General features: G+C 49.5%; 1 protein-coding gene across 1 annotated transcript; it reads right to left on the bottom strand.

The window, feature by feature from the left end:
- Positions 1 to 11,862: 11,862 nt before the first annotated feature.
- Positions 11,863 to 14,832, bottom strand: ALPI (alkaline phosphatase, intestinal; the record flags this gene model as incomplete). The annotated part of the gene is made up of 11 exons (XM_079782094.1): positions 14,739 to 14,832; positions 14,544 to 14,660; positions 14,315 to 14,430; positions 13,973 to 14,147; positions 13,716 to 13,888; positions 13,314 to 13,448; positions 13,144 to 13,216; positions 12,896 to 13,030; positions 12,618 to 12,809; positions 12,281 to 12,397; positions 11,863 to 12,170 (listed from the first exon to the last, which is right to left on the bottom strand). The coding sequence occupies exons 1-11, from the start codon at positions 14,815 to 14,817 to the stop codon at positions 11,863 to 11,865; spliced, it is 1,620 nt and encodes a 539-aa protein (XP_079638220.1). The 5' UTR covers positions 14,818 to 14,832.
- Between the last annotated feature and the right edge of the window lie 1,703 nt (positions 14,833 to 16,535).

Below are 16,535 nucleotides of genomic sequence, written 5' to 3'. Positions count from 1 at the left end.
CATGCTGCTTCCTCCCAGCCCTCCTTGCCACCCCATGCTGACTAGAAGGTGCCTAGAGGGCTGCACAGCACACTGTTCATCGGTGGCCCAGGTCCCTGGGAGCGGCTCCTGTGAGCGGGCTGGTGTCCAGCATGAGCTCATCGGTCAGAGGGGATGAGGCAGTACCTGGCTCGAACCTCAGCTGCCACCCCGGACCCAGGAGCCTCTGGCAGTGGCTCAGGTTGATTCACTTGGCCAACACGCAGCTCAGATTCCCCAGCTGCTGTCACGTGGTGCTGTTAGCCGCATCTCTCCTTGCCTATACTTTGCATAAATAATAATAAAACTCTCCCACCTTGCTGCAGGACCAAACCGTTGCTGGGGCGCTGGCAGGGACCTGTGTGGAGGGGTCTGAATGCAGCTATTTTCCCTCTCACGGAGGAGCCCAGGCCAGGCGGGGAGGGAGGGGCGCTGTGCTGGCTGATGACCAGTAACTTGCAAATCCAGTGAACAAAGAAAGGGGCAGAACAGGGCATCAAGGCCTGGAAGCCTCCCCCTGAGGGTGGACGGTAGCCGCACACTTTAGGGCGGGGAACGGCTGTTTCCTCCCTAAGGGGCACCTCGGGAGACACAAGACTGGTTCCTGGGCCCCCATGCCAAGTGCATCGCGTGGCAGACTGGGCATCCCCAGTGGCAAGGTCATATCAAGGGGAACTCCAGATGCCTTTGACAAGGCTACTTCCTGGTTTGTGCCCTGGTAGCAAACGCTGAAGCTCTGCTCGGTGGAGTACCCAGACCCTGGCTATGCCTGAGATCCAAGGGTGCAATGGAAGATGCTGCGTGGCTTCACGCAGGGAGCCAGGGACTCCGGGAGGCATCCTCCAGGGGCAATGGCCTGTCACACAGATGCCGACCAGGGGACACCTGTTTCTGGAACCAGGGGGATGACGACGTCGGATGGTAATGTCAGGACAAGGCACAGCTAGCAGGCCCCTGTTCCTGAAGTCTGTGAGGCAGTGGGCCTGTTTTTACCTATCAGGACCCTTCGGGTGTCAGCCACCAGAGCCATGCTGACTGGCGCGGGAGCAAGGGCTCACAGGGGCTGCATGAGCAGGGGCTCCCGGTCTAGCTGGGCCAATGGCGCCCTCTAGAGCCCAGTTTAAACTCTGCAGGATTTGCTGGGCTTGAGAGTCTGGTGAGGCCCAAGCACCTCTGGGTTCCCCTCTGGATGTCAGGGGTTTTGGTGAAAGGGACAAAAAGTCCCTCCCCTCCGCCCCCCCCCCCCCCCCCCCCCGGTGCCTAGTCCCGGGATCTCCATGCTTCACCTCATTCGCAGCTTCACCTCAGCCCTTGGGGTGGAGGGGTGCTGGGATGGAAGGGAATCAGCACTTCTCATATGTGTTTAAAATCTAGCTCCATTGGCACCTTCGCCTGTCAGCCTGGCACCCACCCAACATGGTTCTTGGGTGTCCTGGGGGAAGGTATGTAGGTGCTGCAACCCCTCCCAATGTGCTCACTCTCCATAGATTGCGATGTGTTCGACTTCAGTGTGTCTCTATGTGGATTTATGGATTATATGATCTAATTTTAAACAAACGAATCCTCCCAAACAATCAAGTGGCTTACAAAATAGTCCTGTACAGAAACTACCAATAATACCAGTAATTCACACCCAGGTGAGCAACCACAGAAGCAGCAGCTGAGACCCTTCCTCCCTCCGGATACATGCTTGCCATCACCCCTGGAACAGACCTGAGGAGAAGTTAGCCTCCAATATCTATAATAATAGAAGCATAATATGCAAATTGACCAAACAGCCGAACAGCAGAACAACGTCTGGACAACCACGCTATGGCACGCACTGGCACCAGGCCAACCAAGGCGGGTGCTATGCGATTGGTTGGGGGGCCCCCCGCCATCACCCCACGATCACGCTGCAGAGGGAGGCCCAGGCCACCAGACGGTGGGGCAATGGGGGGAGGTGGGGGAGGGCTCTTCAGTTGTGCCAAAGAGGGAGGCCCAGGCTACCATGCCGATGGCGCTGCAGCGAGTGGGTGGGGCTCCCAGACTGCGAGAGGGTGCAGGCCCAGCTGAGAGCCCGCCCCCCCCCAAGTGCTCGAATTTCATGCACCAGACCTTTAGTATATATATTAAACTAAACTGCTTCCTACCCCGTCCCTGTCATCACTGGGAAAGCTTTCCCCGCATGCCTTGTGCCTTGAGATATTAGTCAATGACAACACAGAACCCTCATGGTGAGCAAGGAATTTAAAAATTAAGCTTCCAGAACACGGAGATGGACTCCCGCAACCTTTCCCAATGATGTTTAAAGTGACATGCTGTCCAGCCAGTACTTCTTGATATTTCCCTAAGCAATGATAAATATTTGGAAAGCTCTTTTAAAGTTTCTTACATAATAGCAGAAGACAAAAAACAGCTACCGCCAGGCACTCATTCTTTCTACTGCAGTAAAAATGGCAGAAACAATGAACAGAAAATGATCTGTCGACAAACCGAAACGCATTTCTTTGTCAGCAAATACTGTTGGAAGATGTAGAGAAAACACTGCCGTAGATTAGGAGGAAATGTAAGAGCAAATTACCCAGTGTGGGAGGTTTGCTATACAGTTGGCTGAAAGTACAGATGTTTCTAACACATCTCAGCTTAACGTATTTGCTGAATTCTGTTCCAATAATGAAATCCACAAACCACTTTTTTTTTTCATGAACCACTAAAGGAGAGATACAGCAGAGAAGATATATTCTCAACAGTAAATGTCTTGTTTAATAAAAACAATGTCATATGGGGAAAACAGTGTTAGTGCACCCTTCAATGGAGCAGTTTCCCAGAAAGGATTTTTTATTTTTTTATTTTAAAGGATTTTGATGGCTCAGGCGCAGTCAGAGCCTTGCAGGAAAGGGCTAGAGGCCCCAACAGCACATAAAATGCTGTAGAGCCAGCTGTGGCCTTAACTTTATAAACAAAAATTGCCCTAGTAGTGTTGGAGCCTTATATGATACTTGGTAATGTGGGGGAGGGAACCTTCTCCTTCTAGACTCTTCTGATGGGGTGGCGGGGGGGTACTTCAAACAGTTTGTTATGTAATTGTTAATTCTCACCTGAGGATATTTTTTCCATTGATTTTTAGAGAGAGTGGAAGGGAGGAGGGAGAAAGGGGGGGGAGAGAAAGAGAGAGAGAAACATAGATGTGAGAGACCCATCAACTGGTTAACAGATTAACAAGAGAAAATGACCAAATTTAACTACATACGTGCAGATGAGAACCCCACATACACAAGAGTCAGAGACCCCACAGACATGGGAGGTTCCGGGACAGAAAGGAAAAAAGGAGTATGTAGGACATTCTGAGCTAGGGGTGAGGTAAGGCACCCGGGGCTTCGGGGGAGGAAGGTCATCACAGGACGATAAGAAGGGCTGATGTTCAGTAATTAGAGATTTGCCTTGCCCTGTAGGTAGATCATAAAACATTATTTCTGATAACTCTTATTATGGGCAAGGCCCCTAATTAAAATTATTTAAGGGAGAGGAAAAAGATTCTCATGAACTGCGTGGGGAGGCCTGTTCTGAACACCTCGTCCTGCCTTTAAGACTTCCTGAGAACTCTCACGGTCCAGAAGTTGGGTTGAGAGGTTGTTCCATATCTCATTAAACCAGTCTGTCTTGAGAACAGGTCAGTTCAGTTCAACAGTTTTGCCCACAAAGTTAGGCCTATGGTACAAGCAACCAGGTACATAATAAGAGGCATCTCTGTGGAAACAAAAGAAAAATGGTCAGTGACTGGAGCAGACTATAACCCCTATTTCTGAGTTCTGAAGGCAGGCAGGCAAGGGGATTTCTAGACATTTGGCTGGAATCATCTTTAGGTGGAGTGAAGGCAGGCAGTGAGGGTCTGACAGATTCTCCTCGTTTGCATTTTGATATATTTTATTGATTTTTTACAGAGAGGAAGGGAGAGGGATAGAAAGCCAGAAACATCGATCAGCTGCCTCCTGCACACCCTCTACCTCCTGCACACCCCCTACTGGGGATGTGCCCGCAACCAAGGTACATGCCCTTGACCGGAATTGAACCTGGGACCCTTGAGTCCACAGGCCGATGCTTTATCCACTGAGCCAAACGGGCCAGGGCTCGTTTGCATTTTGAACATCTCTGATGGTCTTTCTGCCACAGGCACCAAGATTGTCCATATCTGAGCTGCTGTGATTTCTCTGAATGTTATATCAAGTTGTCCCATTTCAGCTGGCATGGCTTTGGAGATGGTGGTTTGGGTTCTCAACGATTCCCAGTCAAAGGCTGGAAGAAACATTGGCAATGTGAGCTTGGAGAGTCATAGCCAGACGCTGGAGGAAACCAGGATCCAATTTAGTTTACACATAGAAACCAAACCTCAAAAGACAATGACCAGCACTAGAATCTAATATCCACAAAAGGGCTTTACTGAAACCGGTTTTCTCTCTAAAGTCACCCCCGTTTTTACCAAAGATAGCCAAATTAAGATGAATTTGTTTGAAATTGTATAGTTTTAATAAATTGGTGTATTATGTGTATATATACAACAAGAATAGCAATTGATCATACAGGTGCTTTTAAATCTGCTTTGCTGGGACTTTTCCATAAGGAACCTCCTGACTGAACTTTGAAGGCCTCTGATGCTCAGACTTCACCTGCGACACCTGCAGATTTGGGTGAGTTCCTCTTTTCTTGATGTCCCTCAAATCGCTTGAGATTCCTGTACCTGCCAAGAAGTGACTTCTTTACTCACCTGGTAGGGCTGCTAAGAACCCTGTAAGCTAGGTACCAGGCCAACATTTCCAAGGATTTTATTGGCTTCCCCAAGTCAAATTTAATTCCTTAAAGCTGTCTGGTCAGATCTAAGTCTATGTGTGACTCTCTCAAATATGGCATTCCAGTCAAAGCTTCGTAACATAATTAGTTTCCAATTGTGCGCCATTACAAGAACAAAATTCTTTATTTAAATATCTATATTTTGCCCTGGCTGGTTTGGCTCAGTGGATAGAGTGTCGACCTGCAGACTAAAGGGTCCCAGGTTCGATTCCAGTCAAGGGCACAAGCCCAGGTTGTGGGTTTGATCCCCAGTGGGGAGCGTGCAGGAGGCAGCTAATCAGTAATTCTCTCTCATCATTGATATTTCTATCTCTCCCTCTTCCTTCCTCTCTGAAATTAATAAAAAATACATTTAAAAATAAATAAATAAATATATTTTATTGATTTCAGAGAGTAAGGGAGAAGGAGAGGGAGAGAGAGATAAAAACATCAATGATGAGAGAGAATCATTGATCGGCTGCCTCCTACACACTCTCCACTGGGGATCGAGCCTGCAACCCAGGCATGTGCCCTGACTGGCAATCGAACCATTACCTCCTGGTTCATAGGTGAATGTTCAACCATTGAGCCACGCCAGCTGGGCAAAATTCGTGGTTTGTTTGTTTTTTAATTTTTATTGATTGATTTTAGAGAGAGAGGAAGGGATGGAGGGAAGCAGAGAGAGAGAGAGAGAGAGAGAGAGAGAGAGAGAGATATTTGCTGTTCCACTTACTTCAGCATTCATTGGTTGATTCTTGTATGTGCATGACCAGGGATTGAACCTGAAACCTTGGCATACCCAGATGATTCTCTAACCAACTGAGCTACCCAGCCAGGGCAACAAAATTCTTATTGAACTCATGCAGATAGCAATATTTCCATGAAAATAAAAATATAGTTTCTGAATTCTGGAGGGGTTGAGTAGAAAGAAAAAGAGAAGTGTTTCAATTCTGTTTATAAAGGTGTAATTTACTAACTTTCTGTTAAGTCTTAGTTAAAGAGAAAAGGTTCCCTTGTATCTGGAAAAAAATTAAAGAACCAGCAATGTTTCAAACAAAAAGTCATAACATTATAATCATCCCTGTCAGCTCATTCAGTCCCATGTAATTAATACTTCTTCTTGAATCAAGGTTTCCCATTAGTTCTCTTGGCCTTGCCCGATAACTGAGGGTGACAGGGTTTGTGACAATCCCAATAACTTTCTTTGCAAGGCTGTCCATCAAGGCTCATATGATTTCCTCAGTGAAGTGGGTGCCTCGGTCACTAGAGACTGTGGAAGGCACAGCCCAGTGGGAAACACATTTTCTGACAGTTTGTCATTGTGAGGGCATCAGCCTTGCGGCAGGGGAAGGCTTCAACCCACCTGGAAAACATACATGCAACAATGAGAACATATTGATAATCCATACTAAGTGGCATTGAATGCATTCCAGCTTAAATGCACTATGGTGGATGAAGAAACCCAAAAACCTAAAAATGGGGTTTGCTAGGGAGTGGGGAAGATGCAAGTGGCTCTCCCTCTTTGTTTAATTTACAGTAATTGTTTACCCAGCTTAGTTTCTCCCAAGGGATAATAAAAGCAGTGAGCCAAGGACACACCCGGTGCATCTGACCTTTGATTCAAAGAAAGCCCTTGCAGCAGCAGCCTCCTAGGCCTCAGCAGGGCACCACCACACAGGAGGAACCCTCTGGGATTTCATTCTACTCTGGTTGGATGCCTCCTACCCCCCCGCCCCAGGATAGGATGAAAGTCAAGATCAACCTCAAGTGAGGGCCACAGCGGGTGGTTGGAGGCCTCACATAGAACTCACCATTCATTGGTTCCCCAGAAATACACAAAGAGTAACTGCTTTGGTTGACACTGATGCTACATGAACTCTAATACATGGTCATCCTAAACAAGTTGTCTGGTCTCCTCAATGCTATAAACAGCTATGGAAGCCAGAGTATTACGATTAAAAGGACCCCGGTTCTGCAAATTGGGTGCTATTCCCTTTGGGAATACGATGTCTTTATCTCCCCTGTCCTGGAGAACATTCTGGGTATTGACATTTTGCAAGGCCAGACCCTACAAATCTCTGTTGGAAAATCCACCTCTGAATACACGTAACCACAAAGAGTGGCAAGTAAGCACAGAATACCAGTTACCACGATGAAACGAGGGAACAGGAGAAACTATTCAAGAGCTCCGTGGTGTGGATATTGAGTGTCCTGAACACAATGTCTTTAACAGTCCAGTGTGGCCGGTAGAAAAGCCAGACGGCCTTGGAGAATGACAGCGACTACAGAGAACTGAATAAGGTAGTGCCTCCTATTTACACAGCTGTACCGAACACGGCCTCATGGGTCGGATAGAGGGGCCGTGTTCGGTACAGCTGCGTAAATAGGAGGCACTACCTTATTTAGAACGGTCCATGCTGTACTGGACCCGGCCAATGCTTCTTTAGCATACACCTGGCTATCGAGCCCCAAGGTCATTTTGCCTTTTCCTACGAAGGGCAACAGTGGACCTTCCAGATACTCCCTCAAGGTTATTTACGTAGCCCCACCGCACGTGGCCCCATCGCTGCTCCCTTCCCGACCTCTAAAATTATATGGATGACATGATGCTGACCTGTGAAGATTTACCTCTGCTACAGAAAACATTATAAGCTTTGCCGGACCACCTACCACAGAGAGGATGGGCAGTGAATCCACAGACAGTTCAAGGTCCAGGCACCGTAGTAAAGTTTTGGGGAGTCATGTGGTTGGGTAAGAACCACGTTGTTCCGGACACTGTCATAGATAAAAGTACATTCTCATCCCATATAAAAATGTAAGAGGTCCAGGATTTTGTGGGAATTATTGGCAAACTATTTTTTTTAAGGTTTTTATTGATTTCAGAGAGAGGAAGGGGTGGGAGAGAGATAGAAACATCAATGATGAGAGAGAATCATTGACCAGCTACCTCCTGCACACTCCCTATCTATGGACACAGACAGTAGGGTGGTGAAGGCCTGGGGTGGGGCAGGAACCGGGTGGAGGGCATTGGGGGAACAAAGGGGTGCATTTTTAATACTTTCAACAATAAAGATTTTTAAAAAAATTTCTTTATTGATTATAGTATCACATAATTGTCCTCATCCCCCCATTTCCATCCCAAACCCCTCCCCACATATACCCCCACCCCCCTGTTGTTCGTGACCACTGGTTAGGCTTATATGCATGCATACAAGTCCTTTGGTTGATCTCTAACAATAAGAATTTTAAAAAAATTTTTTATACAAGCCCTTTTTGGTTTAATAAGTTCAGGAAAGAAGCTGCTTTAATGTAGCATAAAATCTTCTCTAGTACTCTAAATATGATTGTTAAGAACTAATAAATAGATGTCAATAAATAAAAAGTGTTTAGGTGAAACACTTTAGCAATAAATATATATTTTTAATAGTTTCCCAAAATATTTTGGTAATTTGAAACCTTAGAGTTTTGCTAAGTTGTGTGTGATAAAAATTATTCAATATCTAAGTCATTTTATTTTTAAAAAATATATTTTTATTGATTTCAGAGAGGAAGGGAGAGGGAAAGAGAAATAGAAACATCAATGATGAGAGAGAATCATTGATTGGCTACCTCCTGCACACCCCCAGTGCTGGGGGATCGAGCCCGAAACCTGGGCATGTGGCATTGACTGGAATCAAACCCGGGACCCTTCAGTCTGCAGGCTGACACTCTGTCCACTGAGCCAAACCGACTAGGGCTTTTAGATCATTTTCAAATAAGATAAAATACTAAAGCATTAATTACTAAATAAGCATAAGTTTACCTACTTCTGGTTTCTTATTATAGAGAAACTGAAAGATAAAATCAGATTTGTTTATAAATATGGCTTGTGTTTTGTTGAGGAAGCATATATCTCTAAAAATTATGAGATATATTTATTTGTCAGTAAAATAAGTTTGTTGAGGTTATGAAATGTATTCATAACCTTGCCGATCTAAAGAAAGCTAATTGCTTGCTTTTTAGTTTTTATTAGGAATTAAAAATTTTAAGGAATAAAATTTCAATATATAGGTTGTCCCCCAAAATGAATACACGCACTTTTAATAATTATAAAGGTAGTGTTTCTTAAAATACTTTTCATGTTCAAAATTGAGCTATCAGCTGTTATAGTGTGTATACATTTGAGGGGGATACCCTAAATATAATGAAAAGTACTAGGAATATCCCAGTTGGTGTTGCTCAGTAGTTGAGCATCAATCTATGAAGAGGAGGTCATGGTTCAATTCCCAGTTGTGGGCTCGATCCCCAGTAGGGGGAGTGCAGGAGCCAGCCGATCAATGATTCTCTCTCATCATTGATGTTTCTATCTCTCTTTCCCTCTCCTTTCCTCTCTCTGAAATAAATAAAAACATATTTTTTTCCTTCAGTCTTAGAAATTGAGAATATTAAAGACAGGTGTGCTTTGAACTTCTTCTAGGGCAGTGGTTCTCAACCTTCCTAATGCCTCGACCCTTTAATACAGTTCCTCATGTTGTGGTGACCCCCAACCATAAAATTATTTTCGTTGCTACTTCATAATTGTAATTTTGCTACTGTTATGAATTGTAATGTAAATATCTGTGTTTTCCGATGGTCTTACAGGTTGAGAACCGCTGCTGTAGAGCCCAAGACCATCGGAAAACACAGATATTTACATATATATATTATTTGACTGTCTGACAAATAATGAACAGTCACTGTGCCCAAAGAACTAGGCCCACGAATACTTCTCCTTGTCTACATGTAGAAAAGGCGCCTCACCTCTCTGCCTCCCCTGCACTCTGCAGGTAGACACCCAAGAGGCTGACGTGGCAAGAAGTCTGATGGGTTTTGCCAGCTCTTGTTAGTGGTCCCTGGACCTTCCTGCTGCAGCTTCAGGGTGAGCAGTGCCCGCCGGTGAGGTGTCCTGCTCACAGTAAGAAGGTGGGACCCAGATACTCTCCAGACAAGAACGAGTTGTCTTGATGGCAAAGTATGGAAAAGGGCTCGTGTGAGTTTTCCTCCTTCTTTCTAACTTCCCTCCTAACTCAAGACCAAGGTCCTGACATGTCTTGAGTGACAAGAGCTGTCAGTCTTAGGCCCCCAATAAGAACCTTAAAAAACACACTTTCCATGTGTCTGCCCCCTCAAGGTAAAGACAACCAAACAGATGTTGGGAATGTTCCCATGGACACCTGACTTTGCGGGCAACATTGTGTTTGACAATACACCCCCTCATACCTACACATTGAAATAACTTGGAAGCAGAAACTGTATTATAAAATTTAGATATAATTTATATACCATAAAATTCACCCTTTTAAAGTGCACTGTTCAATATTCTTTAGAATGTTTGAAGTTGTGTGGCCATCAACACTAATTCTAGAATAGTCTATTTCTAAAATCTGTAGAGTTTTAAAATGTAGGGCTACCTTGGGTTTTGAGTCCATTTATGAAACAAACATGTGGCACCTTCCCACTGGTGGGTAAGATCAACTGACTGACAAAGGGAAGACAAATAAAATAGTAGCTGGATTCTAACACAACCCTTTGCACAACCTGTGGATGGAGTTCCCAGTGAGTGAGATGCTCCGTGAGCCCAGCTAACGATGCCCTTCTTCCATTGCGCTCCCATTCTTGTGACAGCCACTGAAATCCAGGATTGGACTAAGCTGCCCTGACACCCAGGCCTTCGAGGTGATGGTAGGGTTAGTCAAGATGGTAGAAGCATGCTCTATCATCTCAGTATTTCCAGTCAGAGCCAAGTAGTTTTCTGCACCTTTGTCAATGGATAAATAAATTTGTAATTCTGTTAAAATACATTGGAAAATATGGTTGATTTCACCTTTCTGGGATTCTTTTAAATGTTCCCTCTGGGTGGGTTAGATACTCAGGAAGTGTAGCTATACTGGAGAGGGTACCCCAGAATGTTGGCCCTGGGATGGAAGTCAGACAGGTTTTTGTCCGCATCTCCCCTGGGGTTTCCCATCTCCTGCTTCTGCCCCACCCCCTCCAACAAAACAGAATCTAGTCTTCTCCCCACAGTAGCCAGGGCGATAGTTCCTACAGTCAGGTCTGTTATGCCGGTGCTCAAAGCCTTCTGATCACATACCAGTCCGTGGGTCAGTTCTGAGCTCCTCCCCCAGCCGCTCCCCTCCCTTCAGGGGTTATCTCCTTTGATCCAGCTATTGGCCTCAGCAGCACTTGATTGCTGCCTCAGCATCTTTGCACACTGTCCTTTCAGCATTGCTCAAGCCCTCCTGCCTCTAGCCTGGGCGCACCTGTCTGCTCCTCAGGGAGCCCCTCCCTGCCCCCTGCCCTCCTGATCTGAGTTACCTTTCCCCTCCCCTGACTCACACACACATTCTGTGGCCCCACATGCTAATGATATTTCTTTCCAGAACATATCAGCATTGGCAGTTTAGTTGATTATCCCTGTGTCCCTCCCAGAATAGGGCAGGGCATCTCCTGGTCACCACTCTCTGCCCAGTGCCCACACGGCTCAGGGTGGGAGCAAGGGCTGCTCTGGGGCTGCCCGAAGCTTCTTGGCTCTCCCAGACTGAAAGGGCATTGGGCGTGGCGTGGGGCTGTTTTCTGTGTCTCTGTTCCTCTGGGTAACGGGACCAGGCCCAGTGATTTTGTCGAAGCGCCACCCCCTCTCCATGTGACTCCCTCCCCCATGTGACTCCTCCATCAACACAGTACCCTCAGGGCCAGATGCAGGGTGACAGGAAGCCACTGTTATCAGGGCGCCTGGACATTGCTCATGTCTCAGTCTGCCCAGTTTGGGGGTGGGGTGGCGGGGAGTCCAGAGCCACCTAGGAGGAGGGTGGGTGCGGCAGGAAAGCCACTGCCTCAGCCTCTAGGGCGCCCCACCATCAGGCCCGCAGGGTGGGGCGGGGGCAGCGCTGCGCCAGCTGAGGCTCATTTATTGCCAACAGGTAAAGGTCAGAAGGTAGAGGCCGGAGGTGGGTCCTGGGTCTGGAGGCTTTGGGCAGGGGTTCGGCTGACATCAAATGGGGGCCAAAATGAGTGGGATGGTCAGGGCACCACTCTCCCCAGCAGTATCAGCCATAGCGCCCCAATCACCGCAGCCAGCGAGGGGCCTGTGGACAGCCCGGGGTGCGCAGCGTCGGTGGGGATGCTGGTGTTAGGGGGGTGCTCCAGGCCGCAGGCGGTGTAGGGCTCCAGGCAGGCGGCGAAGGCCATGACGTGCGCCACCATGCTCTGCTCCTGCACCCCGTGCATCAGGTGTGCCTGCGGACCACGCGCGAACACCGCCACGTCCTCGCCACCGTGAGTCTCAGACGACAGGGGCACGGCCGCCTGCTGCTTGTAGTTGGGGTCACCTGGCCAAAGATGGGGGTTCAGGGTGGGGTTCAGGGTCCTTGGGCAATTCCCCGCGCCAGGGAGTTCCCCACGGAGGCCACCTGCCCGCCCACCGGGATGGTGCACTCACTGCTCTGGCTGTCACTGACGTTGGGACGTGAGCCCCCGCTGACTGCGAAGCCGGGGCCATTGCCATAAAGGATGGAGGTGTAGGTCTTGCCATCGGAGGCTGCCTCAGGAGCCAGCCCTGCGGGGAGGAGGGGACCTGTGATGGCACCACCGCAGCTCTGCAGCGCCCCCTGTGGGCTAAGCCCAGGCATTGTTTGCCTATTCAATACTTAATCCGCACAAGACCCTGCAGGGTTATGGCTATTACGACCCCATTTGACAGATGAGCAAACTGAGGCTCACAGCATTTTCTGCCTCCTAATTGAGGAAGCAGCGCCTGCCACTCTCCCCAGACCTACCGAAAATGGAGCTGCCACGCAGAGTGTAGCCACCAAAAGTGAAGACGTGAGAGTGGTCAGCGGTGACAAGGGTCAGTGTGTCCTTCTCGCTTGTGAGCTGGCTGGCCCTGTTAATGGCGTCATCAAAACCGACAGCCTCGGTCAGTGCGAAGTAGGCTCTTCCCGCATGATGACCTTGATCAATGCGGCCCCCTGCAGAAAGACCATGGGTGGGTGGTGGGGAACCTGCCCTGAATCCTGATCTCCCTCTGCTCAGTGAGGGGGTGCCACTCACTCACCCTCCACGAAGAGGTAGAAGCCCCGGGGGTTCCTGCTCAGCAGACGCAAGGCGGCCTCTGTCATCTCCTTCAGGCTTGGGTCCTGCTTGGTGTCTCGTTGGGCCTCATAGTTCATGTCCCCTGGCTCAAAGAGGCCTGTGGGGAAGGGGACCGGGGTGACGGACAAGCTGTGGAGGGGGGTCCGTGCACACATGCGTGTCCAGGGACCCGGGGACAGGGCAGGAAGGTGGGGAGGAGTGGGTCGTTACCCATGAGGTGTGTTACGGAGGGGTCCTGGGACGCCTGAATGAGCGCTGTTCGGTTCCACACATACTGGGCCCCCTGGCAGGGACAGAAGCAGGCCTCAGCCCACGGCTCTACCACCAGCAGCCCTGCCCTTGTCCCTGCTCTGTCCCCTGCACCCACGAGCCCCCGTCACCTCGTGCTGGGCCTGCCACTCCTGAACCAGGTTCCGCATGTCCAACCTGATTCCGTTCTTTGAGGCATCACCAGGGTACTCAGGGTCTGGGGTCCCCTTGGGAAACATGTACTTGCGGCCTCCACCCAGGATCACCTGGAGCCAGAGGAGTAGGGCAGGTGAGCTTGGGGCCTGCCTGGCCCTTTGCCCCCTGAACAAACAATCTCTAGGTCCCCTCCGCCCCCAACCAGGTCTGTGGCAACAGCCTGGCTTGCCTGTACCTTCTACACCACCATCCCACGTGCCCAGACACTGCCAGGCCCCAGGCCCCAGGCCCCAGGGCTCAGGCTGTGGGTTGCCTTAGACTGTGGCCAGCGTGGGGCCCACCCCCTCTGCTCAGGTCCCCACTGCCCCATGACCCACATCAATGTCCATGTTGGAGATGAGCTGCGTGGCAATGTCCTGACAGCCGTCCTTCAGCGCCTGGGCAGGCATGTCTGCATCCGAGTACCAGTTGCGGTTCACCGTGTGCGCGTAGGTGCCGGCTGGCGAGGCATGCTGCACCCTCGTTGAGGTCACCACCCCCACTGACTTCCCTGAGGGTGATGGAGGTCAGGTCAGGGTGAGCCACTGTGCTCTCTGGGCCCGACCCCTGCCCACTAGGCTGGCCCCAAGCCCACCTGCTTTCTTGGCCCGGTTCATCACGGAGATGACCTCGTTGCCACGTGTTGTGTTGCACTGGTTATACCGGGCTGCTGCACTCACACCAATGGTCCGGTAGTTGGTTTTGACACCACAAAGGTAGGCCGTGGCCGTGCCTGCACTGTCTGGCACTTGTCTGTCCACATTGTATGTCTGGGGACAGAGACACCCTCAGCTCCTCTCTGGGACACCCAGATCATGACCAGGCCCTGGGCCCCTAACTCAGGCCCCAACCCTCCTGGGGCCTTCCCTCCTACCAGGCTCCCTAGGCCCACCCCACCCCTGTGGTGTGGAGCACCCTGAGGCCACCCAGCCCTTACCTTGGCCAGAGCCATGTATGGGAATTTGTCCATGGCCAGGGGGGTCTCAGGTCCCAGCTTGCCATTCATCTGTGCCTTTAAGATCCGAGCTGCGCTCACTGTGGGCACCCCCATCCCTGAAGGAGTGGAACCCTGTCAGGTCTGAGTCCGCAGGCAGGGCTGTGTCCACAGGTAGCCCTGGGTACCAGGATTGTGGGGCTCTGGGAATGGACATGCCGTGCACACTCACCGTCCCCCAGGAAGAGAATGAGGTTCTTGGCGGCGGTTTGGATGGGCTGCAGCTTCTTGGCGGTGTCCAGAGCCTGGGCTGCCTGGTGGTTCCAGAAGGCTGGGTCTTCCTCCTCAGCTGGCCAAGGGGAGAGGGCGGTCAGGTCAGCCTTGGGGGAGCGCCCCATGTGTGGGCCCGCTGGGAGGGGCCCCTTACCTGGGATGAATCCGAGGGACAGCTGTATCCTCAGGCCCAGCAGCAGCAGCAGCAGCAGCAGCTCGTGGGCTCCCTGCATGCCTGTGGGATGGTGGGCCAGCGAAGGAGCTGGGACTGCAGAGGGGCCGGGACCTGGTGAGGCTGGAACTTGAACAAGGCTGAGACACCAGGGCACCAGCTGCAGGGCAAGCTCTTTGGGCTTAATCAGGGGAGGACTTCAGACCTGGCTATAAAAGTCTCCATGTCCCTCCAATGACCCAGGCAGCTCCCCTGACCCCACCCCTGCCTGCTTGCAGAAGGAAGGTGGTAGGGTGTGGCAAAGTTTTGAGGCCTGAACAAGGTGGAGCCTGCTATCTGCCAAGGTAGAGTGGGGTCAGGGGAGAGATGCCTGCCGGAAGCTAATTCCAGCATGTCATAAATGTAAGAAGTTTCATCAAAAGGTTGATGGAACCTTGAGGTTTGCCTGCTGGAAATGGCTAAGGGCATTTCCCCACACCTAAAGATTTGCATAAATGATTGCTTGCTGCCAGACAGCTGAGGGCATCTCAATCTACCTGTTATTGCCTCCTATTGGCCAAACACCTGAACAGCCCTAGGCAGTTCCCCCAATCTGAGGATGGATTCTGTATACTAAACCTTTCCTTTGATCTGTATATCTACTTTGCCTTAGCACAATTTGTGTTAATAAAAAGCAAGGGGTCCTGCCCTAGCCAGTTTGGCTCAGTGGATAGAGCATCAGCCTATGGACTGAAGGGTCCTGGGCTTGATTCTGGTCAAGGGCATATGCCTGGGCAGTCCCCAGTAGGGGGTGTGCAGGAAGCAGCTGATCAATGATTCTGTCATCATTGATGTTTCTATCTCTCTCTCCCTCTCCCTTCCTCTGAAATAAGTAAAAATATATTTTAAAAAAAATTAAGGGGTCCTGAGACAAGCAGAACTTGGTTCCTACAGCCAAGCTCCTCTGGCCCCCCAAAATGCCTTCCAAAATTATGTTTCATCTCTAGACTCTTTAATAATTTACAGCAGCCTCTTCTCCAGATTCCTGAGCCCTTCTAGATGCTGGACAAGACCCCCGGCAGGTGCCCTCAGGGTGAGGAGCATTTGCAGGGTCCTGATGTGGCCACCCCAACTCTCTGCTCCCACAGTCCTGGGAACCCATCACTCCTTCATTCACCTGATTTTGTTCTATGTTCCCCTTGAGAACTGGGCCCAGGCTCAGTTCTGGGTGTGGAGGGAGGTGGGGTGTATATGGACAAAATGGACAGTAACCTCACAGGGGGAGCTTGTAAGTTCCTAACCTGGCAGTTAATGGGTGAGCATATATCACCTTTAGTAAAAGGTTTATTTTCGCCTGACACAAATCCTACCCATTGTCTCTGTGCACCTAGGTTAACACATCTTTGAAAGGTCTCTTTTCAGACCCCTCAGAAGAAAAACCACCCTCAAGAGAGCACATAATCTTGTCAACTATCCTGTAGTCCAAGCTTGCCTTGCTTTCTCTTACCTTCAGGTAATCTTCCTTATGTTCCCTCCTTAATTCCTAATGTATAAAAGAAGCTACAGATAGAAAGAAAGAAAGAAAGAAAGAAAGAAAGAAAGAAAGAAAGAAAGAAAGAAAGAGAAAATGCAAACAACATTCTAAGAAGCATTTTTTCTCATTCTGTTGAGATCTTACCTCCAGGTATATGCTTTGTTTGGCTCAAATACTTTTTAATAAAAATCCTCTACAGGTTTGGACATTCTTACATGGGCATTAGTTGGCTCAGCTGGCAGGATTCTAAATAAGCCCACCCAGGA

Source organism: Cnephaeus nilssonii (genome assembly GCF_951640355.1).
Source record: "Cnephaeus nilssonii genome assembly, chromosome: 10".
NCBI classification, from domain to species: domain Eukaryota; kingdom Metazoa; phylum Chordata; class Mammalia; order Chiroptera; family Vespertilionidae; genus Cnephaeus; species Cnephaeus nilssonii.
The sequence above is the reverse complement of the archived record's forward strand: the minus strand, read 5'-3'. Positions and strand labels throughout refer to the sequence as shown.